The 26,793-nt window shown below is 41.7% G+C and overlaps 1 protein-coding gene across 1 annotated transcript in view; it reads right to left on the bottom strand.

The window, feature by feature from the left end:
• Positions 1-587: 587 nt before the first annotated feature.
• The window catches only part of LOC141759688 (palmdelphin-like), a 38,804-nt gene continuing 12,598 nt past the window's right edge, over positions 588-26,793 (bottom strand). The window contains exons 2-8 of the mRNA XM_074621973.1: positions 25,658-25,708; positions 21,489-21,569; positions 18,441-18,571; positions 13,812-13,926; positions 8,708-8,732; positions 7,178-7,282; positions 588-6,119 (exon numbers count right to left, since the gene is read on the bottom strand). Of these exons, the coding sequence (XP_074478074.1) occupies positions 4,846-6,119; positions 7,178-7,282; positions 8,708-8,732; positions 13,812-13,926; positions 18,441-18,571; positions 21,489-21,569; positions 25,658-25,702 (1,776 nt within the window). The 5' untranslated portion in view covers positions 25,703-25,708 and the 3' untranslated portion in view covers positions 588-4,845. The remainder of the gene's footprint in view (positions 6,120-7,177; positions 7,283-8,707; positions 8,733-13,811; positions 13,927-18,440; positions 18,572-21,488; positions 21,570-25,657; positions 25,709-26,793) is intronic.

The raw sequence follows: 26,793 nt of genomic DNA, 5'->3' as shown, positions 1-26,793 counted from the left end.
TCTTTTTCTGCTTCCTGTGTGTTCAACTGCTGCTTTCCAGCAAATGTTATCAGAAGCAAAGTCGTGGGTTTCAACCTTCAACTCTCTGTTCGCAGCAGACGGAGGCAGATAGAGACTCTTGGAGATATAAAGGCACGCCTGTATGTACAAATACCTTCATTTGAACTTCATTCAGCGTTCTCTGTCTAGCCTCTGACAAGAGCCTCTCTGTGAATTCATGTTTAATGTTTTATTAAGAGGAACATTCCAACAACACCACTCACGGAGGTATGTCGACCGTTGGCATTAACCCCTTACATTCTGTTCATTTATGCACAAACAGGGAGTTAAAAACTAGAAGAAAGTGTCCAGATGTGTCTCTGCTCTGTCTCTGTTCTGCATGCAGTTCTGCAGGCATTATACGTTGGCAATACGCAAACTATGGTTACTTTGAATGTTGACGTTTTAGCATTCGGTAAGAACAAGTGACCGTAATAATAATAATAATAATAATAATAATAATAATAATAATATTTATTTTCTATTTATGCTTTTAATTTAAGTATTTCCATTTTGAGGTTCATATTTGATGTTTCCCTTTTCTAATTTTCATTTTTAATTTCATCTTTACAATTTAAGCTTTCAGTTTGAGCATTTCAATTTAAGAAAAATTTTGCCTTTTTAATTTCTCTTTTTTCAATTATCTTTTTCTTTTTAAGCTTAATTAATGACTTGATTTTTCCTAGGAGTGTAGTAAAAATAATAATTTTTAATTTTTATTTCTTTCAAATTTCTATTTGGACTTTTCATTTTAATTGCGATCAAAAAATATCCTCCATACACACAGATCAATCAACCATACAGTTAATGACTACCACTACTCAGTAGTGTGGATGATCCACAGACGTCACAGTGGAACTACGTTAGAAGTTGAGGTTACACTTCCTCCTGGATTTGTCTTTCTCCTTCTAAGGACGTTGAGGAGGGAAGTGCTAACTACATCCACAATGTGTTACTGACTCTATCAATCTGTGATTAGTGTAGAATATGAGTCACCCACCCCCCCCAAAAAAAAGATTTCTCCGTTAACAAGGCACATGCATTCCTCCTAGAGGAGGACAGTACAATATATTCACACAGTGGTTAAATACATTCTTCCAGGTAATAGAAAGACAGACACGGTGTGACAGTGATTACAATGGATGGCCCTGGGTTTCTCACTTTCCAGCTTTTTGTCTTGCATACAAAATCACTGTTATATAACTGTATCCTTAAAGCATGATGTCTAAGTTGCCACCTCATTTTCTTTCCACCCTCCTACATGTTTTTCACAATGTCACAGAGAGACAGAGAGGAAGAGAAAGCAACCAAGGACGAGTGTTACATGAGGAGCAGAACAATAACATTCAGTTCACTCGGCTGTCGGTCCATCTCGTCTCCATGCAGACAGAATTCAGACTTTATACAGAAGAGCTCAGACATACACATGTACACCTCTTTATAAGCATATTCAGGGGGTTTTCATTGTGATTTAAAGTTGTGTACTTTAACGCCCTAAAAGTGTTATTAAATATCGTTAATTAATTTAAATTTTAAGGTCCCATATTGTATAAAAAGTGAGACTTTCATGTCTTTTACATTATAAAGCAGGTTTAAGTGCTATATAAATACTGTTAAACTATCAAAACGCTCAATGTACGGAGAAACACGCAAAGCTCGTATTCAGAAAGCGTTTGAAACAAGCCGTTAGGATTTCTGTCCATTTGTGATGTCACAAATATACAATAATTAGACCATTACACGGTTTTAAAGGTAAACATTCTAAATGGATCCAAGTTTATTTCCTGTTGCAGTGTATGTTAATAACATCAGCTGACAGGGAGTAAACATGGACCCAAATTGTTGCCTAGCAACGCAATTCCGTTGCAATTCCACTGAAATGCACTAAAACTGAGCGTTTCAAACAGAGGGTGAATACAGGTATATTCAGGCCGACAGTACGAGGAAAATATATTTTTTTTAACATTACAGCATGTAAACATGTTCTAGTAGAAACACAAAATACAAGTATGAACATGAAAATGAGCACAATATGGGACCTTTAAAATAATTCTCAGACGTATGTCTCAGTTCTTGTAAACTAATCGGCTTTGGTGGTGGTGAATGCAGTCAAACAAACCTCCCTCTAAATGACAGCAGTTATTGTGATAGCATGAAGGACAGCCTTTTCTTGTGCCGTGTTGATAAAAGAAGTTGAAATTAAGCTCAGGTACCGCTAAAAACAACACCGTCACCATTAGTTGATGGAGAACTACTTTAATGACAGAGGAAGTTAACAGCTCACAGGCCAGTTAGTTTACACGGTTAAAGTAGAAATGTCTCGTTCACCGTGGCAGGATTTACGGCTTCATTTGAAAAAAAGGAACCACTTTAAAATAGCCAAATGTTTCTAGGTTGTAACAAATGTCTTTAATAAAGGTGAATATATAAGTACGTGGGCTCCTGAACATCCCTCTGACACAACGGGTGCTGCTACATTATACATTCTTCTGGTTAGAGGCTTTCCACCACATGTTGAATCTGCTCCCTTTCAGAAACGAGAGCATTAGCGAGGTCCAACGCTGATGTTGGTGATCAGGTCTGACTCACAGTCAGTGTTCAAGTTCATCCAAAAGGTGTTGGATGTGGTTGAGGTCAGGGCTCTGCACAGGCTAAGTTCTTCCTCACCAAACTGGGTTAACCATTTCTTTATGGAGCAGCTTTGAGCTCAGGGGATTTATCATGTTGAAACAGGAAAGCGACAAACACAAACTGTCGACACAAAGTTAGAACACTATTTCCTAAAACATCACCGTATGCTTTAACGTTAAGATTCCCCTTCATTTGAGCTAAGGGCCCAAACAAGGAAAACCAGGCCCAGACCAAAATGAATATCCACATACATTTGAACATATTGTGTAGCTCAGTAACAAGGCATTAATAAAGATGACGTTAGGTTGGATTTATATGCAGCAGCACTATCTCTGGCAAAGTGAAAGTGAATCAGCCATCAACGATCATGAATTCAACTCTAAGGCTTGCAGTTAAAAGGGCAAAGGTTACTCACTTTCTAATAAGCCATCAGGTCTGAGTTTATGTACGCCAGTAAGGTCTACATGTCCTTTGAAGGAGTCTTCCTAAATAATTAAAGCAACAAAGCAGTTTATACTGGACTCAGAAAAAAAGGGGACTCCATCTCTGACAACCTAAAATACTTTATGTTCATATACATCGATCAGCCATAACAGACCACTGACAGGTAAAGTGAATAACATTGATTATCTTGTTACCATGGCACCTGACATTTGTGGGGATATATTAGACAGTAAGTGAACATTTTGAACTTTGAACTTTGTGTTGGAAGAAGGAACAAATGGGTCAGTGTAAGGATGTGAGCGACTTTGAGAAGGGCCAAATAGTGATGGCTAGACGACTGGGTGTCGTCTAGATGTTCGAGGAAGGAAAACCGGTGAACCGGCAACAGGGTCAGACCCGAGGCTCATTGATGCAGGTGGGGAGTGAAGGCTGGCCCGTGTTGTCCGATCCAATAGAAGAGCTACTCAAGCTCAAACTGCTGAAAAAGTTAATGCTGGTTCCGATAGAAAGGTGTCAGAACACACAGGGCATCGCAGTTTGTTGCGTACGGGGCTGCGTAGCCGCAGACCGGTCAGGGTGCCCGTACTGTCATAATGTTATGGCTGATCGGTGTATATATATATATATTTATATATATATATATATTAGGGATGCAACGTACTGTCTCCATGTACTCATACTCGTACTCGTACTCGCAAAACGGCTCCAATACAATGGCTCCGATACCACTTTACAGCAGCACGACGTTAACCTCTCGTCACCATCTTTCGGGTCCTCACTCTCCACCTCCTCGACGGTGCGGGCGAGACGGGATGGTGGTGCGCCCGACCCCGCTGGGACGGGATCCCACCTAAGCCTGCACGCGCCGGCCCTCACTTTCATTGCGCCACATGGTTTTGCTTGCTCCCTCTGACTCGCGCGTGCGTTAGACTCCTTGGTCCGTGTTTCAAGGCGGGTAGGGTGGGTTGCAGACATCGCCGCAGACCCCTGGCGCCCTTGCGTGGTCTGCGGCAGGGAGTCCCGTCACAGTGCGGCGAGGTCCGGGCGGGGAGCGCTGTAAAGCTGCGGCCAAGAGCCACCTTCGCCCCGAGCCTTTCCAAGCCGTCCAATAGCCTGTCGCGGCGCACCGCCTCGTATGCGGGGCTCCCCAGCCTGCCGTGTGTCGCTCACACCCTCCAGCTGGCTGTTAACGAGGGTCTTTTGGCACAGAGAAGTACTCGTATCGGTACTCAGTATCGGCGAGTACCCAAATGTAAGTACTTGTACTCGTACTCGGTGCATCCCTAATATATATATATACATTATATATATATATGGTCAGGCTTTGACATTGTCTGTGCCCATGTTAACGTGACTGAGACTAATTTGCCAGGAGATGGCAATAAAGCTTTCTGAATCACCAAGGCGACAGGACAGGACAAGACAATCAGCTGTTTGCCTCAGTTAGGACAAAGCACCGACATGGCAAGTTAAGGCGTTTTGCAACAAATTGCACAAGGGGGAAAAGTTGATGCCTTCCTACTGCACACGGAGGCTGAGAAGCACTGCATGTTGGGATTGCCAGCGGGTTATGCTTTTACTCACAAGATATGTTCATACCTATGAAGACATATGAACATGGTGACGGACCAGAAAAAGAAACCAAGAATAACTTTAACAAATCACCTACATTTCATTTCCTACATTTCTCCTTCAGTGACAAAGTTTATCAGAAAGCGGTGAAGTTCCGTCTCATCTTCCTGTTGAACAGAGCTTCATCTCCTCCATATTGATGCTGCCTGTGTTTGCAGACTCATCCACCCTCTGTCCCTGCAGGTAGGGACTGGGCTTCCCAGGCTTGTGGATGAATGTTGGCTTGTGGAGCTCTAAATCCTCCAAGTTTGTGTAGGTATCTTCAGTTATGTCTCTGCAGCCTGTAACCTTGGCCATACCTACTTTTGGCTGGAAGACTTTGCTCTTGTATCCCTCTGGGTGGTACGAGAGACACTCTTCACTGACACTTTCATTTTGACCGTATTGATCCTCGTCATCGTCGTTATCATCGTCGCTGTTGCCTATGATCACCAGCTCAGCCTGGATGTCTTCTTCGTCCTCGTCCTCGGCGTTCTCGTAGCCCATGAAGATCATGGTGACCGGTTGGGATTCTAGCTCCTCTGGCAGGGCTTTGACGAGGTTCGGAGAGGCGATGCTGTCTGCACAGAAGGGTGAACGTCTGTTAAAATCACCTGAGCTCTCTATCAAGGCATCAGGATCAACTTCAGACTTGTGGCTGGCTAGTGAAGGACTATGGCTATCCACGCCCCTGTAGAGCGGCTGTGTGGGTTCTGGCATTCCTTCAGACCTGGCTTTGACTGAGACGAGAGCTGCTGGCTTTGGGCTGCCTGCATCCGTCTTGCCGTTGGCGAATCCTCGTGGAGATTTGGCACCAAAGTGAGGCTGTGAAATTAGATGCCTGTCACCCTTGGATTGTCCTGGAATGTGGCAGTAGGGCAGCTTTGTGTCTTCTCCATATCTTTGGACTCTTGCCATGGAGTCTTGTTGGATGAGGCTAGGGCTGGGTGTTTGACTTGGGGTTTTCCATCTCTCCTGGTCTTGGCTGCCCTGGCTTTCCTCTTTGAGAATTTGAGCTCCATTTCTGGATGAGCTCTGAAAGGGGCTGGGGCTGGTTGTTGGGGTTTGTCTTGGTGTCCTGGGTGTCGAAGGCCTGCTTTCCCCTGCGTAGGGCAAGGAGTAGACAGGCTGATGGTACTGCACCTCGGTGGGCACGTTCTTATCCGTGGCCTGATGCAGCAGCTCTTCTACCTCTGTGTGCGTCATCTCTCCGACAGCTCCATTGTGCATTCTGCCTCCGTCCGGGTGCAGTGCGTATACAGACTTGCGCCCATCATCGTACACCTTTAACCCCCTCTCCTGGAGGGTTTCTGGAGTGATGGTTGCTGTGGAGACCACCTGACTTTTGCCTGTTCTCTTATCATGCTCCACACTAATCTCCATCGCAAACGTAGCTGGAATGGAGAAAAGACTGAGATGAAGGTCTCTGGACAAAGACCAGAACATAAATATGGTTCAATGACATCTCTTGTTACTGAACATTTCTTGATGTCATATTCTCATGTCGGCATGCTTGTGAAACTGGCATAATGCTGTCTTACTTGCAATGCTTTGCTTATGCATTGAATTTCAATTGAGATCAGTGTCAATGCAACGGCCTGTAAATCACATAATAATTGATTCGTTACATGATATCCTGCATCAAATTAGAACTGAAACGATGAACCGTTCTGCCACTTAGCCAATTTGCATTAAAATTAATTAGCGGCTTTCTTTTTTTTTTTCAAGCAAAAATCTCAGACATCAATCGGTGCCAGCTTCTCAGCTGTAAGGATTTGGTCGATTTTCTTTGTGATAGCGAACTGAATGATTTGGGGTTTCAAACGGTTCAGATTTGAAGATCTGAAGAATCTTGGGCTTTAGGAAATTGTGACTGACTTTTTGTAGACAAAAAGATGAACTCATAATTCGAGAAAATAATAATTCTTTTTGGTCTTTATACTAGTTCACCACACTCCCAGAGCACGTTCTCTGAGCGTCTTATACAGACGCTAAGGGCGTCAGTATTTGATGCCCTGGCTGGTGTGTATCTGCCTCATGTCTTTGTCCTTTTTGACTCAGTCAGTGTGCTCCAGTCTTTTCCCCGCAAAGGAAAACGTTGCTGTCTCTGATGTATGACTTCAGAAAAGTTCCAAAATGGTAGCCATGGAAATGTTCACTTCTCCTCACACACAGTATAATCTAATTGCTTGATAATTTGCATCCTGGTGAAATGTAAAACTACAACTTTTAAAATAGCATTATGGTACCACGACGCATTTTCAGAGCAGCCAATCTCAACCAGACAGCTACGCCTAAAGAGCACAACATGTGATCTGTATAACCACGGAGCTGAGAGACTCGGAGCTCTCAGTGTGTACCAATTGATTCTTATCACATTTTAAAACAGATTCTCCTGAATGATCAGTCAGCAAAGCAGAAACTGGTTTTCAGCATTATGTAAAGTATGTACCTTTCTTTGGTTCTTCACTACCATGTATAGGAGGGTTTTTAGTTGGTGTCAGTGGGAAGAATGATGGGATATCTGGGAGCGGCGAGGGGACATGATGTGTCACATCTGAGGAGAAAACTTTGACCAGTGAAATACAAGAAAACACTATAAACGCCATGTTTGGTAAGATATTAAAGGATCATCATTTAAAGGACCAGTGTGTAACCATCAGGGGGATCTATTGTCAGAGATGGAATATAATATTAATAAGTATGTTTTCTTTACTGTATAATCACCTGGAAAAAAGACCCGTTACCTTATGAGCCGTTTTTATCTACATAGGGAGCGGGTCCTCTCCACGGAGCCGGCCGCCATGTTTCTACAGTAGCCCACAACGGACAAACCACTGTATTAACTTTTCCTGCTTGGGCCGGAGTCGCCGCCGCCGCTCTCTCTCTCTTGCTTTACCACTCACTTCCCAGGTACACACACACTCTACTCTACAACAACTGGCTCTAGAGAGGGACATAGGCGTTTTCACTTCGGCCACCGTCGCAATCCTACACGCTTGGCACATGGTAGAGGTTGTAATCTGCAACCTCACCGCTCGATACCGCCAGATCCTACACACTGTTCATTTAAAGATCTCGTTGTACCGAGGTGTCACACTGTTATTATGGTATGGATTATGTTAGCCCAGTTATGTATACAGTATATCACAAGATAAACAATGATGCTCATGTTATGTTTTTTAAGCCTCAAAACAATATTTTTGAGTAATCGGGTTATTTGATGGATATCATCTCATGTCTGACATATAACCCCCCCTAAAAACATGGATTGATGTATTAATGTTTTGGTTTTTATATGAATGAAACAAACATGGTACAACATGTTAATGTTAGTGAGCTTTAGGGGTGGTAGGTGTATTTCTTGTTTACTTTGGACAGAGCCAGACTAGCTGTTTCCCCCTGCTTCCAGTCTTTATGCTAAGCTATGCTAACCATGTTCTGACTGCAGCTGCTTGACACACAGACATGACATTGATATCCATCTGAAATCCATCTCACAATGTTGAACTATTCCTTTAAATCACTATCTACTTGAGAGAAATTATCTCCTCAGATTATTTAAATTGTTATCACAAAATATTTGTTGTTTCAACTAAATATTCCAATCTATATCTTGGTATAACATTCTGAGAAAAAAAAAATTAAACACCAGAAAATCATAATTTGTTATTTCAAGAAAATAAAGTCATGGATTTCAGTTGACTGGCAGAAAATATATTAAAATACATAAAATCATGATCTCAAAATAATGGGCCTAAAAAAAAGGTTAGTATATCAACAATAGATTAAATATTATGATTATTTCAATCACTAACATTTATTTTTTGTTAATATGTCACATATGTAAAATAACATCAGATCTAATAATACTGTATGTTAATATAATAAAGTATTATGTTATATATTATATCTTTTACAAAGTGAAAAAATCAAAGTGTTAGAGAATTAGGACACACCAGGATGCTGTGGAAGTGTTTACCTGCCTGGAGGTCTGCGTTTAGCTCCTACATGTGAAGAAGAGCAGTTGAGGGTCAAAGTGGTGAAAGCATTGAGTCGACATCACACGGTGCTACAGGTTAATAGGTGCATCAGCGGGCCGTGCCTTTGCCACATTACAGTCACAGTTATTTCACTGTGTCTTTCAGTCTAAAGACAGCAAGCACAAAGCAAATTGTGCATAATTGGCCTGTGAGAGCAGCACACCCACGATGTGAGCAATCCATTTACCTGCCATCTCATTCACTCTAAGCAGCCTCTTGTGAACCAAAGCACACCCACACAGTCCTCAGTGAGTGCATCTTGTTAGAAACAAGCACAGATTAGAGGAACGGTAACAGGCGGCGTGAAAACAATGATGTTTGAATTTGGTATAGTATATTCATAGAAAGTGCCAGAATCCAAACTAGGGATGCTCATTTTGAAAAATGTTCTTAACCGATAACAAGAACAAACTTGAACATTTTTGACCTCTCACTAGAAAAAGTACGCAGTCCTACTTGTGAACTCGGGTCAAATCCATCTACTCCGACTTCACCGACACGTTCTCACTCCCAACTCGTCAAAAACCGCCGCTCGGTCAGTGCCCTCGGCATCGGAGACCGACACATGGGGTACCCCTCTTGCGTGTCAATATATGCTCATTACATGCATAGTGTCCTTTCAAAATAAACTTCCGTATTCGCAGGAATTTAAGTTCATTTCTATTCTGCCCCTTATCTTGTAACGTCTCCATGCTTCAATGCATCCAGAGATCGGCACATCTCTTTTTGAGACTCACATGAACTGTGTCGCTTCATGTTGTGTTCCCTCTGTGGGACATTGAAAAATAACTGGCAAATAAATGTCACAAAAAAAACTGTCAGAGAATCACCTTCCACCGGCTTATAAATACTTCTGAGTAGTTTCACAGTCTTTGTTATAGCTGCTCTTCCTTTTCTTTGTGCTATAGTTTCCATCATATTCCGCCTAAATCTGTAAAGCTTGGGACTTTGCCTTGACTCGCTATATTTTCCCCCGTTGGGCGTAGCGTAGCGAAGACGGTGAAATGTTAACCTGCACTTGACCCACGTGTGCTCAGTTTGACAGACAAACATGATGACAGCCGTCATTGCTTTCTTTACAGCCGTTGGATAAAAGCCAGATTTTAAGAAAAGCGTCTCTCCTGCAGCGGTTAAACTTTTGAAAACTAGAACCGACGAAATAATTGGGACATCGTCTCAGCATGAGGGGACGTGGGACAAGGGATAAAAACGCTGGGCAGTCCCTCGTAAAGTGGTACAACTGGGCACCATATCTAAACTACATAGCTAGGGGGGTATTAAAGAATACAGAACCAAAAGAGCCATTCAAAAAGCCAGCAGAGGTAACCAGTAGTGTTAAAGTCAGCAGAGGTAACCAGTAGTGTTAAAGACAGCAAAGGTAACCAGTAGTGTTAAAGCCAGCAGAGGTAACCGGTAATGTTAAAGCCAGAAGAGGTAACCAGTAGTGTTAAAGAGAGCAGAGGTAACCAGTAGTGTTAAAGACAGCAGAGGTAACCGGTAATGTTAAAGCCAGCAGAGGTAACCAGTAGTGTTAAAGCCAGCAGAGGTAACCAGTAGTGTTAAAGCCAGCAGAGGTAACCAGTAGTGTTAAAGCCAGCAGAGGTAACCAGTAGTGTTAAAGCCAGCAGAGGTAACCAGTTGTGTTAAAGCCAGCAGAGGTAACCAGTAGTGTTAAAGCCAGCAGAGGTAACCGGTAATGTTAAAGCCAGCAGAGGTAACCAGCAGTGTTAAAGACAGCAGAGGTAACCAGTAGTGTTAAAGCCAGCAGAGGTAACCAGTAGTGTTAAAGCCAGCAGAGGTAACCGGTAGTGTTAAAGCCAGCAGAGGTAACCAGTAGTGTTAAAGCCAGCAGAGGTAACCAGTAGTGTTAAAGACAGCAGCGGTAACCAGTAGTGTTAAAGTCAGCAGAAGTAACTAGTGTTAAAGCCAGCATAGGTAACCAGTAGTGTTAAAGTCAGCAGAAGTAACTAGTGTTAAAGTCAGCAGAGATAACCAGTAGTGTTAAAGTCAGCAGAAGTAACTAGTGTTAAAGACAGCAGAGGTAACCGGTAGTGTTAAAGCCAGCAGAGGTAACCAGTAGTGTTAAAGCCAGCAGAGGTAACCGGTAGTGTTAAAGCCAGCAGAGGTAACCAGTAGTGTTAAAGCCAGCAGAGGTAACCAGTAGTGTTAAAGTCAGCAGAAGTAACTAGTGTTAAAGACAGCAGAGGTAACCAGTAGTGTTAAAGCCAGCAGAGGTAACCGGTAGTGTTAAAGACAGCAGAGGTAACCGGTAGTGTTAAAGACAGCAGAGGTAACTAGTGTTAAGGTCAGCAGAGATAACCAGTAGTGTTAAAGTCAGCAGAAGTAACTAGTGTTAAAGCCAGCAGAGGTAACCGGTAGTGTTAAAGACAGCAGAAGTAACTAGTGTTAAGGTCAGCAGAGATAACCAGTAGTGTTAAAGTCAGCAGAAGTAACTAGTGTTAAAGCCAGCAGAGGTAACCGGTAGTGTTAAAGCCAGCAGAGGTAACCAGTAGTGTTAAAGTCAGCAGAAGTAACTAGTGTTAAAGCCAGCATAGGTAACCAGTAGTGTTAAAGTCAGCAGAAGTAACTAGTGTTAAAGTCAGCAGAGATAACCAGTAGTGTTAAAGTCAGCAGAAGTAACTAGTGTTAAAGACAGCAGAGGTAACCGGTAGTGTTAAAGACAGCAGAGGTAACCAGTAGTGTTAAAGCCAGCAGAGGTAACCAGTAGTGTTAAAGACAGCAGAGGTAACCGGTAGTGTTAAAGACAGCAGAGGTAACCAGTAGTGTTAAAGCCAGCAGAGGTAACCAGTAGTGTTAAAGACAGCAGAGGTAACCAGTAGTGTTAAAGCCAGCAGAGGTAACCAGTAGTGTTAAAGACAGCAGAGGTAACCGGTAGTGTTAAAGACAGTAGAGGTAACCGGTAGTGTTAAAGACAGTAGAGGTAACCGGTAGTGTTAAAGACAGCAGAAGTAACTAGTGTTAAAGCCAGCAGAGGTAACCAGTAGTGTTAAAGTCAGCAGAAGTAACTAGTGTTAAAGTCAGCAGAGATAACCAGTAGTGTTAAAGTCAGCAGAAGTAACTAGTGTTAAAGTCAGCAGAGATAACCAGTAGTGTTAAAGTCAGCAGAAGTAACTAGTGTTAAAGACAGCAGAGGTAACCAGTAGTGTTAAAGACAGCAGAGGTAACCGGTAGTGTTAAAGACAGTAGAGGTAACCAGTAGTGTTAAAGACAGCAGTGGTAACCGGTAGTGTTAAAGCCAGCAGAGGTAACCGGTAGTGTTAAAGCCAGCAGAGGTAACCAGTAGTGTTAAAGCCAGCAGAGGTAACCAGTAGTGTTAAAGACAGCAGCGGTAACCAGTAGTGTTAAAGTCAGCAGAAGTAACTAGTGTTAAAGCCAGCATAGGTAACCAGTAGTGTTAAAGTCAGCAGAAGTAACTAGTGTTAAAGTCAGCAGAGATAACCAGTAGTGTTAAAGTCAGCAGAAGTAACTAGTGTTAAAGACAGCAGAGGTAACCGGTAGTGTTAAAGCCAGCAGAGGTAACCAGTAGTGTTAAAGCCAGCAGAGGTAACCGGTAGTGTTAAAGCCAGCAGAGGTAACCAGTAGTGTTAAAGCCAGCAGAGGTAACCAGTAGTGTTAAAGTCAGCAGAAGTAACTAGTGTTAAAGACAGCAGAGGTAACCAGTAGTGTTAAAGCCAGCAGAGGTAACCGGTAGTGTTAAAGACAGCAGAGTTAACCGGTAGTGTTAAAGACAGCAGAGGTAACTAGTGTTAAGGTCAGCAGAGATAACCAGTAGTGTTAAAGTCAGCAGAAGTAACTAGTGTTAAAGCCAGCAGAGGTAACCGGTAGTGTTAAAGACAGCAGAAGTAACTAGTGTTAAGGTCAGCAGAGATAACCAGTAGTGTTAAAGTCAGCAGAAGTAACTAGTGTTAAAGCCAGCAGAGGTAACCGGTAGTGTTAAAGCCAGCAGAGGTAACCAGTAGTGTTAAAGTCAGCAGAAGTAACTAGTGTTAAAGCCAGCATAGGTAACCAGTAGTGTTAAAGTCAGCAGAAGTAACTAGTGTTAAAGTCAGCAGAGATAACCAGTAGTGTTAAAGTCAGCAGAAGTAACTAGTGTTAAAGACAGCAGAGGTAACCGGTAGTGTTAAAGACAGCAGAGGTAACCAGTAGTGTTAAAGCCAGCAGAGGTAACCAGTAGTGTTAAAGACAGCAGAGGTAACCGGTAGTGTTAAAGACAGCAGAGGTAACCAGTAGTGTTAAAGCCAGCAGAGGTAACCAGTAGTGTTAAAGACAGCAGAGGTAACCAGTAGTGTTAAAGCCAGCAGAGGTAACCAGTAGTGTTAAAGACAGCAGAGGTAACCAGTAGTGTTAAAGACAGCAGAGGTAACCGGTAGTGTTAAAGACAGTAGAGGTAACCGGTAGTGTTAAAGACAGTAGAGGTAACCGGTAGTGTTAAAGACAGCAGAAGTAACTAGTGTTAAAGCCAGCAGAGGTAACCAGTAGTGTTAAAGTCAGCAGAAGTAACTAGTGTTAAAGTCAGCAGAGATAACCAGTAGTGTTAAAGTCAGCAGAAGTAACTAGTGTTAAAGTCAGCAGAGATAACCAGTAGTGTTAAAGTCAGCAGAAGTAACTAGTGTTAAAGACAGCAGAGGTAACCAGTAGTGTTAAAGCCAGCAGAGGTAACCAGTTGTGTTAAAGCCAGCAGAGGTAACCAGTAGTGTTAAAGCCAGCAGAGGTAACCGGTAATGTTAAAGCCAGCAGAGGTAACCAGCAGTGTTAAAGACAGCAGAGGTAACCAGTAGTGTTAAAGCCAGCAGAGGTAACCAGTAGTGTTAAAGCCAGCAGAGGTAACCGGTAGTGTTAAAGCCAGCAGAGGTAACCAGTAGTGTTAAAGACAGCAGTGGTAACCGGTAGTGTTGAAGCCAGCAGAGGTAACCAGTAGTGTTAAAGACAGCAGTGGTAACCGGTAGTGTTAAAGACAGTAGAGGTAACCGGTAGTGTTAAAGCCAGCCCGCTATGATAGAAAGCCAGAGTGTTTGAGCCTACCTTGATAATGTCCTCAGCCGTCCTCTCCACCTCCTTTAATCGTTTCAGAACCACCTCTTCATGGGCAGAGATGTTGAGCTCCTTTGTCTCCAAGGTCTCGATCTCCTCCTCTATCCTGTAACAAGAGAGCAGAGACCCGTGTTGATGACTGAAACGTGCACATAGCTGAACTATCAGCAGCAGCTACAGACTATCTAAGGGGCTTTTATATATTATATTTTATATTATATTTTAATAAAGCAACAACAACACATTTGCTTCAGGGCTTCCCCCCCCCCCCCCCCCCCACACACACAGCATTCTGGGTATTGCTGTATTTGCTGAAGTTTCCAACTTCAAACGTAGCTTTTAAAAAGGCACTGCTGTGAAGTGAATAGTTTATATATCGGGTTCAGTAATGTGTACATGTGGTGGTTTTGCCCTCAGTCACTGTATTTTTTTCTATTTTTATTAGCACAATTAGTGATTTCATTCCTCTGTTCCAAACCTGTTTAGAAACAAAAAATGCTTCCAATGAAGAAAATATTTCTTGTTTAAATCTGTAAACCTTTTCAGATATGCAGTCCTTTTTTAAAAAATACTTTTTTGCAATGTTTCTCTGGGAAACTGGGATGCATCGCCCCCCCTTCAGACACTAAGCCAGGCTAAGTACTGTAGTACGGTTGTGTAATGAAGGTCCTAATCCCTCACTGCTTCCATCAGTGGAGCCACACAGCAACACAGGCCCAGTGGAGCCTCCCAGTTGGAGGAAAACAAGCTCATCAGTGAGTGGGTGATGGTTCTGTTCAGGTCCAGTGCTGCCAGACAACTCCTGCACATCTGATCTCAAGAAGCATCTTAAGGCACAGACGGTGATAAAACTGATCTCAGGCAGCTTCTTACTCAAAGAATATTGTAATTTAAGAGCCTTATTATTGGTTGTGGGCTCCCACTGAAGAGGAACAGCTACACCTCTGGTGACTCAAAGAGTTGAACATATACAATAAATACCAGATGTGTATAATTAACATTTAATAATCAATGATAAAAATGACATAAGGATATTTATTATTTTTTCTGAGAGGGTGTGACTGTTGGTCTAGTTGCATTGGTCCCCAGCTGAGGGTCGATACCCTCGAAGATAAAGCTCAGGTCACGTGAGATGAATGAATAAGCATAAGAAAGAATAGAATATTTCTCATATTCTAACTTCTTCTAAATCTTTATTGTCCCTGAAGGTACATTTTGTTTGCAGACAGGAAACTATGGCATCACTTAAAAACTGTTTTAGATTAAATACTGGATATTTTCTGATCACTCATCTAAAATCCTTCAAATTGAATAATTTCAAAATGATAAATCTCTATTAACCTGATCAGTTCTCATGTCCACACTGAGGCTTTACCTCTGATCAGGGGTCAGTTTGTTTAGTTTTTAGTGTTATTTTTTATTTTTTTTGCTGTACACATTATCACTGTTGTAAATTCTTTCATGCTGTCAAATGGCAGCCTCTGTTGGACAGGATCACCTCATCACAATCATTCCCCTGGCTGCTGGCCAACTATAGACAGGTGTGCCTCAAGCCACTGAAGCCAATCATTCCCCTCCCCCTGATTTCCAATTGCAGTCAGGTGTGTTTCTCAAACTCTATATAAAGTGGTGTACATACTGCCCGCATGAGGCTCGCGTGGCGTGTTGTTTTTTATTTCGGCGTCCATGTTAACAGGTTAGAGTGGATACACTGCCCGCATGAGACGCGCGTCTCTTTTATAGAATAGAAGGGTCGCCTATTTTACACGCGAGCCCCACGCGTTTCAGCTGCGTGTCCCAGCAGCAACAGACAGTGAAGGTGATATATTGACAGTATATGGACATCATATCAGCTACATAATACAGTTTCCATGTCTTGACATCTGTAGAATATGTCACAGACAGTGAAAGGGATCTAGTGACTGTATATTAACATCATACAAGCAAGACTTTACTACAGTTTTGAGGTTTATCTGTAGAATATGTTACGGAGATGAATAAAAAGTAAAGTTAATTAAACTTGTTTTTAAATCAACACTTCCTGCTTTCATTTCAAAATAAAAGCCCCTCAGGCGTTTTTTTTTCTATAGACAGAATCCCTTAATTTGTTAAAACGAGGCTTTTATTCTGAAATATGAGCAGTCAGTGCTGTGGAACACGCAGACACTTTGGGAGCTCAAAAAATTTATAAAGTTTGGGGTTTAAATCAACACATCCTGCTTTCATTCTGAAATAAAAGCCCTAAAGCGGGTTTTCTTTGCACAGAATTCCTTCATTTGTTAACACGAGGCTTTTATTCTGAAATATGTGCCGGACAGTGATGTGGAACAAGCAGTGACTTGGAAAGCATCATAAATGAATACAGTACGGAGTTTTAATTGTGGATTATTACTATTATTTACTAATTACCACACGTTTCTAAACCTTTCTCTGTCTAAAATAAATATAAATTATATTTATCATGAAGTTAAATGGCCATTAAAAGGCAAACTCTATGTAGAAAGAAATGGCTGTCAGCAGCAGCCGAAACACAGCTGACAGGTAGCAGACACGCTCCCGACAGGCAGCTAACTCGAGTCTAATGTGAACACCCTAGGTGTGCATCACGCAGCCACGACGCGACGCTGCCGTCACGCGAGCCTCATGCGGGCAGTGTGCCCACGGTTTAAGGCCCTCAGCAGAACCAGCAGATCTCTCTGCTGCTCCATCCAACCCTCATGCCATGCGTATCTGTGAATGTAAGCCTGTTATCTTGACCTATGTTAATTTGCATTCCCTTGTTTTCAAGCCATTTATTGTTTATAATTCAGAACAGCTTGTAATTGTTAATTTTGTTACTTAGTATTTAATTTATATTACTAATTTGATTTATGTACTTTTTTGCATTGCAGAAACCATGGTTTGGATGGAAATAAACCACTTAAACTTATTTTTCATCAGATCTCTTTAATTTGAGAACCTTAGGCGGTTGGCTCAGTTCCGGAACCCAAGAAAGTTTTAATAATCAAATTAATTGTTGTCGGCATATGATGTTAATACAGGAGATTGTTTCAATAATGCACATATTATATGTAAAACCAGCTTCTTCTGTGTGTCTGCATGGATTTATAAATGCAGTTCTCTGGCCCCTCCCTAAGAGTGATGTAATAGACAAAACTCTGACGTCCATTATGTACTGTATGTACCCGACGGTGGTGACCACTGGCTAACACTATATTCCAGGTTTATGTCTCTCATACAGAGCTGATGTACCGTTAGCAAGCTTTCACAGGTGCTGCAGAGAGATGTGTTCCTCCTCTGTGGCAGTGAACACAACACATGGCCAGGTTGACAACTGTGCCACATCCAGAGTTTAAAGGTCCCATATTGTAAAACAGTGGAGATTTTCATGTCTTTTATATTATAAAGCCGGTTTAAGTGCTATATAAATACTGTTAAACGATCAATATACGGAGAAATACACACAGCCCGTATTCAGAAATTGTGCATTTGAAACAAGCCGTTAGGATTTCTGTCCGTTTGTGATGTCACAAATATACAATATATGGTCCATTAAACGGTTTTAAACGTAAACATTCTAAATGTGTCCCAGTTTATTTCCTGTTGCAGTGTATGTGAATGATATCAGCTGACAGGAAGTAAACATGGACCCAAACTTTTGCCTAGGAAAGCAATTCAGTTGAAATGCACTAAAACGGAGCGTTTCAGACACAGGGTAAATACAGGTACAATCAGGCAGACAGTATGAGGAAAATCAAGTTTTTTTTATATTAAATCATGTAAACATGTTTTGTAATACAATTTTTTTTGTATGTACTAGAAAACACAAATGAGCATTTGAAGAGTCAGACCTGTTGTTTTTATTTTGTTATATTAATGATGTCAGTTATATGTGGTGAGGTCAGAGCTATGGGATATTAAATCATCCACCTCCTACAGGTTATGAACTTCTTTTTAAAATACAACAATGAGAAATTATTGATTATCTTACCGTATCGTATCGTACTGAACTGTATCGTATCGGCCATGAGAAGCAGGTAATTATTGATTATTGTATCGTATCGTATCGTATCGTATCGTATCGTATCGTATCGTATCGTATCGTATCGTATCGTATCGTATCGTATCGTATCGTATCGTATCGTATCGGCCATGAGCAGCAGGTAATTATTGGTTATCGGTATCGGCTGAAAAAAATTCATATGGTGCATCCCTGATCACAAGGATAGCAGAGCCGTACCAGACACTCTGTTAGAGGAAGAGAAAGAATGGAGTCGGATCACTGGGGGAACCTCTCTTTTCAGCACAATAACAAATTTAATTGTAATTTCATTTTCATTTAATTCTTTGTCATTTTCCAGACTGATGTGAGTGAATATAGATGCAGCTTTATTGTCCACAGTTAGATTTAATCGAGCAAAACAACTCCTGGAACAACGGAAAGAAGCTCCTGATCTGAGTCTGGTACTATTTACTCCTGCAGCAACTGCTGTAGTCCACTGGGCTCACAGTGGGAGTTCCTCTCAGTCTTTTACATGCATCAGTGCACCTGATCCAACACCCACACAATCTGTTAGCGGTGCTGTGTCCAGCGTGGGACGGACGGACGGAGGGACTTACTGGAGGATGTTGCTCTGCAGCTCTTCGCTCTGCTGCTGTTCATCCTGAGCCTGAAGCCTCATGGCTTCCTGCTCCTCCTCCGACTGCTGACTCAGCCCGTCCATCAGCCACTGCTCCCTCAGGGCTTTCTTCTGTCAATCACACAGCCACCAACACTATTATGTATATATAATACACGGTTCAAATCATATTTCATAATGTCATGACGACAACAGCTCTGTCCTCCTCTTTTCACTGAAGCTCTGCACCATTCCCCAGCTCTCCACTAGAGGCCCTCAGAGTTCAGTATAGAGGACGAGCAGAGTTATTCAGCTCAGATCATTGTATTCATGTATAAAAGAGTACCATGTATAACCATTTACTACCGAGCCCCCCTCGATCCCTAGGAGAAAACAAATGTAAGTCGTGCCCTCAAGTTAGTAACTCCAGGGAATGAGTTATTTCATAGAGCACTTCTTCCAATCATTCCTGACAGTCCACGCATTGCTGATGTACGGAGCCCCCCTAGATGATGTACTACGGTTAAGTTGGAAAGATATTCACAGATTCAAACTTCCTGGATCAATAACTCATAACCGAAACGTTGTTAAAACACAAACAACGGCTCTAACCGTAGTAAGATAGACAACGAGGGACAACCTCATTTTAATCAACACAAAACACAACATTGATCTCTATGAGCAGCCGGCTGTGAGACGAGCTGTCAGGGACCGTCTACAAAGTGCAACGCCGAAAAGAGAAAAATATTCAATAATTTCAGTATTATGCAGTTTAGTACCACCAAAATTACTCCACACATCTATTATCTCCTCGTAGTTGTACTACAACACTTAGTTTGGAAAAATGTGCTTTTGCATAATTCTTTTGAATTTTTAATGGGAAAAATAGTCAATAACTTCAGCATTACTTCACACATCTATGATCTCCTCATGGTTGTACTACAGCAACCAAAATTATGCAAAAGCATATTTTTCCAAAGTGTTGTAGTACACCTATGAGGAGATCATTGATGTGTGAAGTAATGTTGGTGGTACTACACTGTATAATACTGAAGTTATTGAATATTTTTCTCTTTTTGGCGTTGCACTTCGGCACGGTCCCTGACAACTCGTCTTACAGCCGGCTGCAGATAGAGACCGATGTTATGTGTCCAGCTCAGAGGACGGCTCGTTGTGATTAAAATGAGGTTGTAGCTCATTGTCTACCTTACTACGGTTAGAAAGAGTCCTCGTTTATGTTTTAACAACATTTCTGTTGTCGAGGGAGCGAGTTACTAACTTGAGGGCACGACTTAATAAAAATGTTCTCCTAGGGGTCTAGGGGGGCTCCGTAATTTACTGTGAAAGGTGTTACATCTTCTGGTGTTCTGGGGGACTCTAGACACAGTCAGAATAAAAGCACTCCAGAGAGGACACAAGGTCAGTCGGTCAGTCAGTCTCACGTCAGTCACTAAAAAAGACTGATTCTCACTGCTCACTTAAAGACAGCTACAGGTTAGTGATACTGTACTATATTTTAATAACAATAATGGTCTAAGATATCATTTGTATTTTAATAGACTGATACAAATGTATATGTGTGACAATCCAAAGATGCCCTGTGTGTTGTTTGAGTGGTATTTATAAGAGTGATTTGATTTTTGTCCCCCTCACTTGTCTCTCTTACTCTTCTTCAGATGAAGACTAGAGTTTAAATGGTTGACAATTGTAGCACTTAAAGGTGCGATGTGTACGATCTGGCCAGAATTTTAGTTTAAAGGTCCCATATCGTGCTCGTTTTCAGGTTCATACTTGTATTTTGTGTTTCTATTAGAACATGTTTACATGCTGTAATGTTAAAAAAAATCTTTATTTTCCTTACACTTTCTGTCTGAATATGACTGTATTTACTGTATTTATGTCTTAAACGCTCCATTTTAGTGCATTTTGACGGAATTGCGACAGAATTGCAACAGGATTGCATTGCTAGGCACAACTTGGGTCCATGTGTACTTCCTGTCAGTTGATGACATTCACATACACTGCAACCAGGAATAAACTGGGACACATTTAGAATGTTTACGTTTAAATCTGTGTAAAGGGTTTAAATATTGCATATTTGTGACATCACAAATGGACAGAAATCCTGACAGCTTGTTTCAAATGCAGAGTTTCTGAATACGGGCTGTGTGTATTTCCCAGTGGATTGAGTGTTTCGACACTTTCACAGTATTTATATAAGACTTAAGCCTGCTTTATAGTAAAAAACATGAAAATCTCACTTTTTTATAATATGTCCCCTTTAAAACATTTATAAAATGAACATTATCTTAATAATATGGATAAGTAACAGTGTTGACGTTATGCCTAATACGCCAGTGTATTGTGCTGCAGAGACATCTACTGCTAACAGCTAGCCCCGGCCCTCCTGTCCTGTAATACCACTTGTACCTCGAGAGGCGATAGTGAGTCAGTGTAGCGTCCAGTCTGATGCTAGAGCTGCCCCGATGGCTGCTCAATCACACATCCATGGTCCGTGTGTTATAGTTTTCATAGTTTATTGTATTAAATGGCCGCCGGGAGGTTGCACTGGTATTTCGATCGTCCCTCAGAGTTTGGTTGAATGTTGTGTATTCTTGCCCTGCTGTTAGTTAGTAGTTGGCTTTCAAACTTGGATGGTATGAAGCCAGTAGTAGAGGGGGAATGCTGCCTCTATGTCTTTGGAACAGGTGGCAACATGTTACACATTGCACCTTTAAAAACAGGGACTGTGGGCCAGAAGATGTTGTTAGAATATCAGTATTGGAGTGAACGAGCTGTGGGTAGAATAAGAACAATATTCCTATAATGCTGATGCAGAAGGTCTGGCTTTTGCTTCAGATTGTGTCTGAGTTTGTACAGAAATGAAAGCGAGATTGTCGCAGTGTTATTAGCTAACAGAACTAGTGAATGGAATCACATAATCTTCATCTCTGACTTCCTCCTGGCTTCTTTCCAGGCTCTGTTCGGTGTCTGCTGGAGACATTTAATACATTCGGATGTTCTTGTTGTCATCACAGTAAAAAAGTACCTTTATGTACTGCAACTTTAATTTCTCCTCTTCGATCTGTCTCCTCTTCTTGGCGATGTTCTCCTGGATCCTTCTCTTGTCCTGTTGGAACAAATCAAACATCATGTGTACATTTTATAGTGTGGAAACAATTCCACCTGTTGTCCTTTAGTGCTGACGCTTCAACCTCCAGCTGACAGCTGGACAGCTATACATAGCTACAAACACGACCTTCATGACCTGACCCTACCTGTCAGTGTGTGTGTGTGTGTGTGTGTGTCATTTGTACATAGCATGTAACCAATCAGAGAGCAAGAATAATAAATTAGGCTGTGACTGAACTGTAACTCTACCCAGCCTCCCTCATTGTTGGACCATGGTCAACCAAAGTGGCCTGAATCTCATCACAGATTATGGCTGGATATTCTTTGGTCTTGTCCTTGTTCTTCCTCTTCCTCCTCCTCTTCCTCTCACTCCTCTTGCTACAACTCTCTCCTGTTGGCATCCATTGCTCTAAAACACAGGAGCTCAGATGTGGCCCTGTTATTGCTAAAGCTCTGGTTGCTAATGGAACCATAGTGCAACATGTGTTTGGCCATGAAGCCCGGAACGTCAGCAGCGCATGGCGGCTGCGTTACCTGTTGTTTTTTATTTCAGCGTCCGTGTTGACAGGTTAGAGCAGCCACGCTGCCCGCGTGAGACAGCTGCGTCTCTTCTAGAGAATGGAGGCCTATTTGCGCGTTTCACAGCAACAACAGACAGTAAAGTGATCTATTGACTATATATTAACATCATACCAGGAACCTTACTATAGCATTGATTTCTATCTGTAGAATATGTTACGGAGTTGAAAAAAAAGTCTTATTTTTAAATCAACACTTCCTGCTTTCATTTCAAAATAAAAGCCCTCATGTATTTTTTCTGTGGACAGAATTCCCTCATTTGTTAACACAAGGCTTTTATTCTGAAATATGTACCGGCCAGTGTTCTAGAACATGCAGTGACTTGGAGAGCTCTATGAATGAATATAGTACAGAGTTTTAATGTCGATTATAACTATTATTTACAAATTACCACACATTTCTTAACCTTTTTCGGTTTAAAATAAATATAAATGACGTTTATAATGAAATGAAATGGCCATTAAAAGGCAAACTCTATGTAGAATGAAAAGGCTGACAGCAGCAGCAGCAGAAACACAGCAGACACGCAGATGGTGTAAACACCAGACGCGTGAATCACGCAGCCACCATGCAGCCGCCACGTGCTCCTGACGTTCCCTGTGTGTCCCGGGCGTGAGAGGAGTCACAGTGGATCGTAGGAAATGTGAACACAAGAGATTTTTATTCATGTTGATCGAGCCAAATGCAGAGAATTGTGCGTAGTGTTTTGAAAAAAGTGTGATTTAGAGCTGCAGTCAGAAATGTGCTTGTATTTTAGCAGATTTGGTTGAGGGGGGTTGGTACATGAGTTACAGGTGGTGCTCTTTGTGTCTCAAGAACCAGTGTTAGTGTGTAAACTATCGAGAGAAAGTGTAATAATGGACACGTATCTGTCCTGATTGGACAATCACGGACAAACACACTGGCTTTAACTATCAAAACACAAGCCCTGTGTTCCTGGATGTCACAGTGAGGGGGGGGGATCACCGCCAGCTAAAATTAACTCCTGGATCTTGGATCAGAGCGGCACTAAGCCCCAGTGAAAGGGGATCTCCCTGGTGACGTCTGCTGGTATTTATAGTCCTGTCTCTGTCTGGGTCTGACGGTCAAACTCACAGACTCTGGCATCACGATAACTGCTCATCATGTTTGTCTTCCTCTCTGAGATGGGGGAGGGGGGGGGTTTAACACCCGGGAAACACAGGAAACGTCAGGAGCACGTGTCGGCTGCGTGGCGTGGTGGCTGCGTGATTCATGCGTCGGGTGTTCACACCAGCTGCAATTCAGCTGCGTGTCTGCTGCATTTCTGCTGCTGAAGCAGCTGCTGTCAGCCCTTTCTTTCTACATAGAGTTTGCCTTTTAATGGCCATTTCATTTCATTATAAATATCATTTATATTTATTTTAGACAGACAAAGGTTAAGAAACGTGTGGTAATTTGTAAATAATAGCAATAATCCACCATTAAAACTCTGTACTATATTCATTCATGGAGCTCTCCAAGTCACTGCATGTTCTACAACACTGTCCGGCACATATTTCAGAATAAAAGCCTCGTGTTAACAAATGAAGAAATTCTGTCCACAGAAAAAACACTTGAGGGCTTTTATTTTGAAATGAAAGCAGGAAGTGTTGATTTAAAAATAAGTCTTTACTTTTTTTTCATCTCCGTAACATATTCTACAGATATAGACATTGAAAGTGTAGTAGTAGTATTCTTGCTGATATGATGTCAATATACTGTCAATAGATCACTTTCACTGTCTTTTGTTGCTGTGAACCACGCGCAGCACGCGATATCGATATCTCTATTCTCTAGAAGAGACGCAGCTGAGACGCGCGTGAGATGCGGACAGTGTGGCTGCCCTAACCTGTTAACACGGACGCCGAAATAAAAAATAACAGGTGACGCAGCCGCCACGCGCTCCTGACGTTCCTGGTGTGTCCCAGGCTTAAGATGTGTCTGAAACGTCTACAGAGGACCATCTCCCACTGACTTCTGGTAAGCTTGTTCTGAATATCCAGGCAGCACAGATTCACATCTCAGGGGCACCTAATATGTTCCTCAGTGCTTTGGTAATCCTACCAACACATATAATGATCAGTAAACTCGCTTTTATCCCAACTTTTTGCAGCAAGAATCATGTCAAAGTGACATACGGAACATTCTACTGTCACTGTCAGGAAGAGAAACATTCTTTGGTGAAACATCAGGATTATTAGCCTCTGAGCCTCTGAGTGTTGATTATAAGCAATATGAATAAACTTGTGCTGCTTAGTGTCGCTGCAGCTATTTCTATATATATATATATATATATATATATATATATACTGTATATATTCTCTCTGTGTTTCTTGAATTGTGTTAATATCTTTCTGGCACATGTAAAAGCTAGAGATATCTACTGCCAGAACTCTGAAGGTTTTCCTCCACAGCTCTGACTGTCACCCTGCAACTACACACCCACACTTTTTATTTTCTCCTGTTTCACTGCTGCATCATGACGTCCTCTCAGACTAAATATCGCAACACTAAATCACTAGGATGCCGTTAGTTATATTGCTAGAAACACTCACACACATTACAGATGTGTACCAGGCTGTAAACATGTTTATTTCTGCTGTAATGTTGGTCATTTTAACACAACACGAGGTCTGTGGGGATTGACACCCATTTTTTAAGTCAAGTGGACATTCAATAAACTGCATTTTTTGGGGTATTTTTCAGCCTCGGAAGTTGCCCTTTTGTTAAACCTGCATGTTGCTCTGCATTTTGACTTAATTTTTGCATAGGAGCCACATTTGAGTTGGTTGTGCACACTGTGCTGTAAAAGGTTATATAATGGCTCATCATTAATATGACCATTAGGGGTGGAAGAAAATAATGATGCTGCAGAAAAGGTTAGAGAACCACCACTGCATTACAGGAAAGGTCGGTAAACATAAAAAAGTATTGTTCAAACTGTCGAACTGCAACCTATTTTGACTTGTTTTAAACCAGTCATTTTCTATCTTATTTGATGACAATTCTGAAAGAACTACAGCCAGCTAACACATAACATTATCCTGTTCCACAGTTAAACAGACAGGTGTATTTCATCACATTATTTGAATTGGCAGACTAATAATCAGTAAAAGATTAACAGCAGATATCTGCAATAATATCAGAGTCGTGCGATCGCAATATTCGCCGATTTCAATAACTTCATAAGCCAAAAACCACGACAACAACAAGTGTGTCCCAGCCGTGTGCATCGCTTTTAAGTGTCCCCCTGGAAACACTTCCTGTTGTTGTATGAGCTTCTTGCAGCTCGTTTCTGTATTTAGTTGTTTCAAATAAAATGACTCACATAAAAAACAAATAAGAACAGTTTGAATGAATATGCTCTGACTACTTTCAGCTTGATGGATTCTGTGGACATTCAGAGTTTAGTAAGAGCCAAAAAAATCAGCAAAGCAGCTCTCAACATGTGACACAGAGATTATTTGTATCCTTTAGCTATAGCAGAAGCACAGGACTGGTCCTTACCGTAATGGCCTGGAGCCTTTCCTTCAGCAGGTCAGCCTCCTCCATGATGGCCTATACAGGACACACACATTACATGACAGTGAATGAACTGGGAGGAGGAACGAAGTGACATGGCAACACAAAATCCAAATATTATTCGAAATAGGCTCAAAGCTCCAACCTCAGTTATACTGTATTTCTCACGACCTTTCATGCAATGTATCACTAATGGAGCTTAGAGGTAGAGGTCGAGCTTTCAACTTTCACCCATCGTGGACGCTCTAAACGCTGCCATGTCAACGTGTTTTACTGTTACTGAAAAAGGTATGAAGCATAGAAATAAATTCAGAAAAAAAAGTTTGGAAACTTGTGTTTGGTGGACTATTTCTCTGTTGTTACAATGCTAATGGTCATTGTATTTTACATCGTTGGAAAGCCTGTTTATTTACCTTCAAAATGATGTCCAACTTGTAAGGATCATGCATTTGTGGGATGAGCAGCACAGCTGATTATGTGGGTAGCGCCCAAGTGAAATTTGCCAAAATGCTCTGCCAATGGTAAACAGTGTATTCTCCTGTTGGTATTGACTCTGGTTTTGAGTTGTTTGGTGGATTGGATGATTGAACTCTCTATCAGTAACAAGGAACAAACAAGACATATTGGCAAATTTAATTTAACTTTATTCATTTAATACACCGTCAGGAGCCTCAGTAGCGGTGGAAGATCCATACGCAGCCCAAACAGCCTGGCACCTCCTCCTCATGCTGGTCACCAACCTGGTCACACGTTGCTGTGGGATGGTGTTCCATTCCTCAACCAGGATTCATTGCAGGTCAGCCAGCGGCAAATTTTGCTGTGCTGCTCATCCCACAAATGCATGATCCTTACAAGTTGGACATCATTGTGAAGGTAAATAAACAGGCTTTCCAACGATGTAAAGTACAATGCCAATTAGCATTGTAACAACAGAGAAATAATCCACCAAACACAAATTTCCAAACTTTTTTTTCTGAGTTTAGAATAGGAGTAGAACAGACATTGAACACTTTGCTGTGGTCTTTAAACAAAATGGCGATTTTTGTTAGTTGTTATGATGATAACTTAACCGCCGACGCCTGTTCAGACCAAAAGGCCCTTTCCACAGCAACACCTTTGAC

This window comes from Sebastes fasciatus, chromosome 21 (genome assembly GCF_043250625.1).
Source record: "Sebastes fasciatus isolate fSebFas1 chromosome 21, fSebFas1.pri, whole genome shotgun sequence".
Taxonomy (NCBI): Eukaryota; Metazoa; Chordata; class Actinopteri; order Perciformes; family Sebastidae; genus Sebastes; species Sebastes fasciatus.
This window is presented reverse-complemented; position numbering and strand designations above follow the sequence as displayed.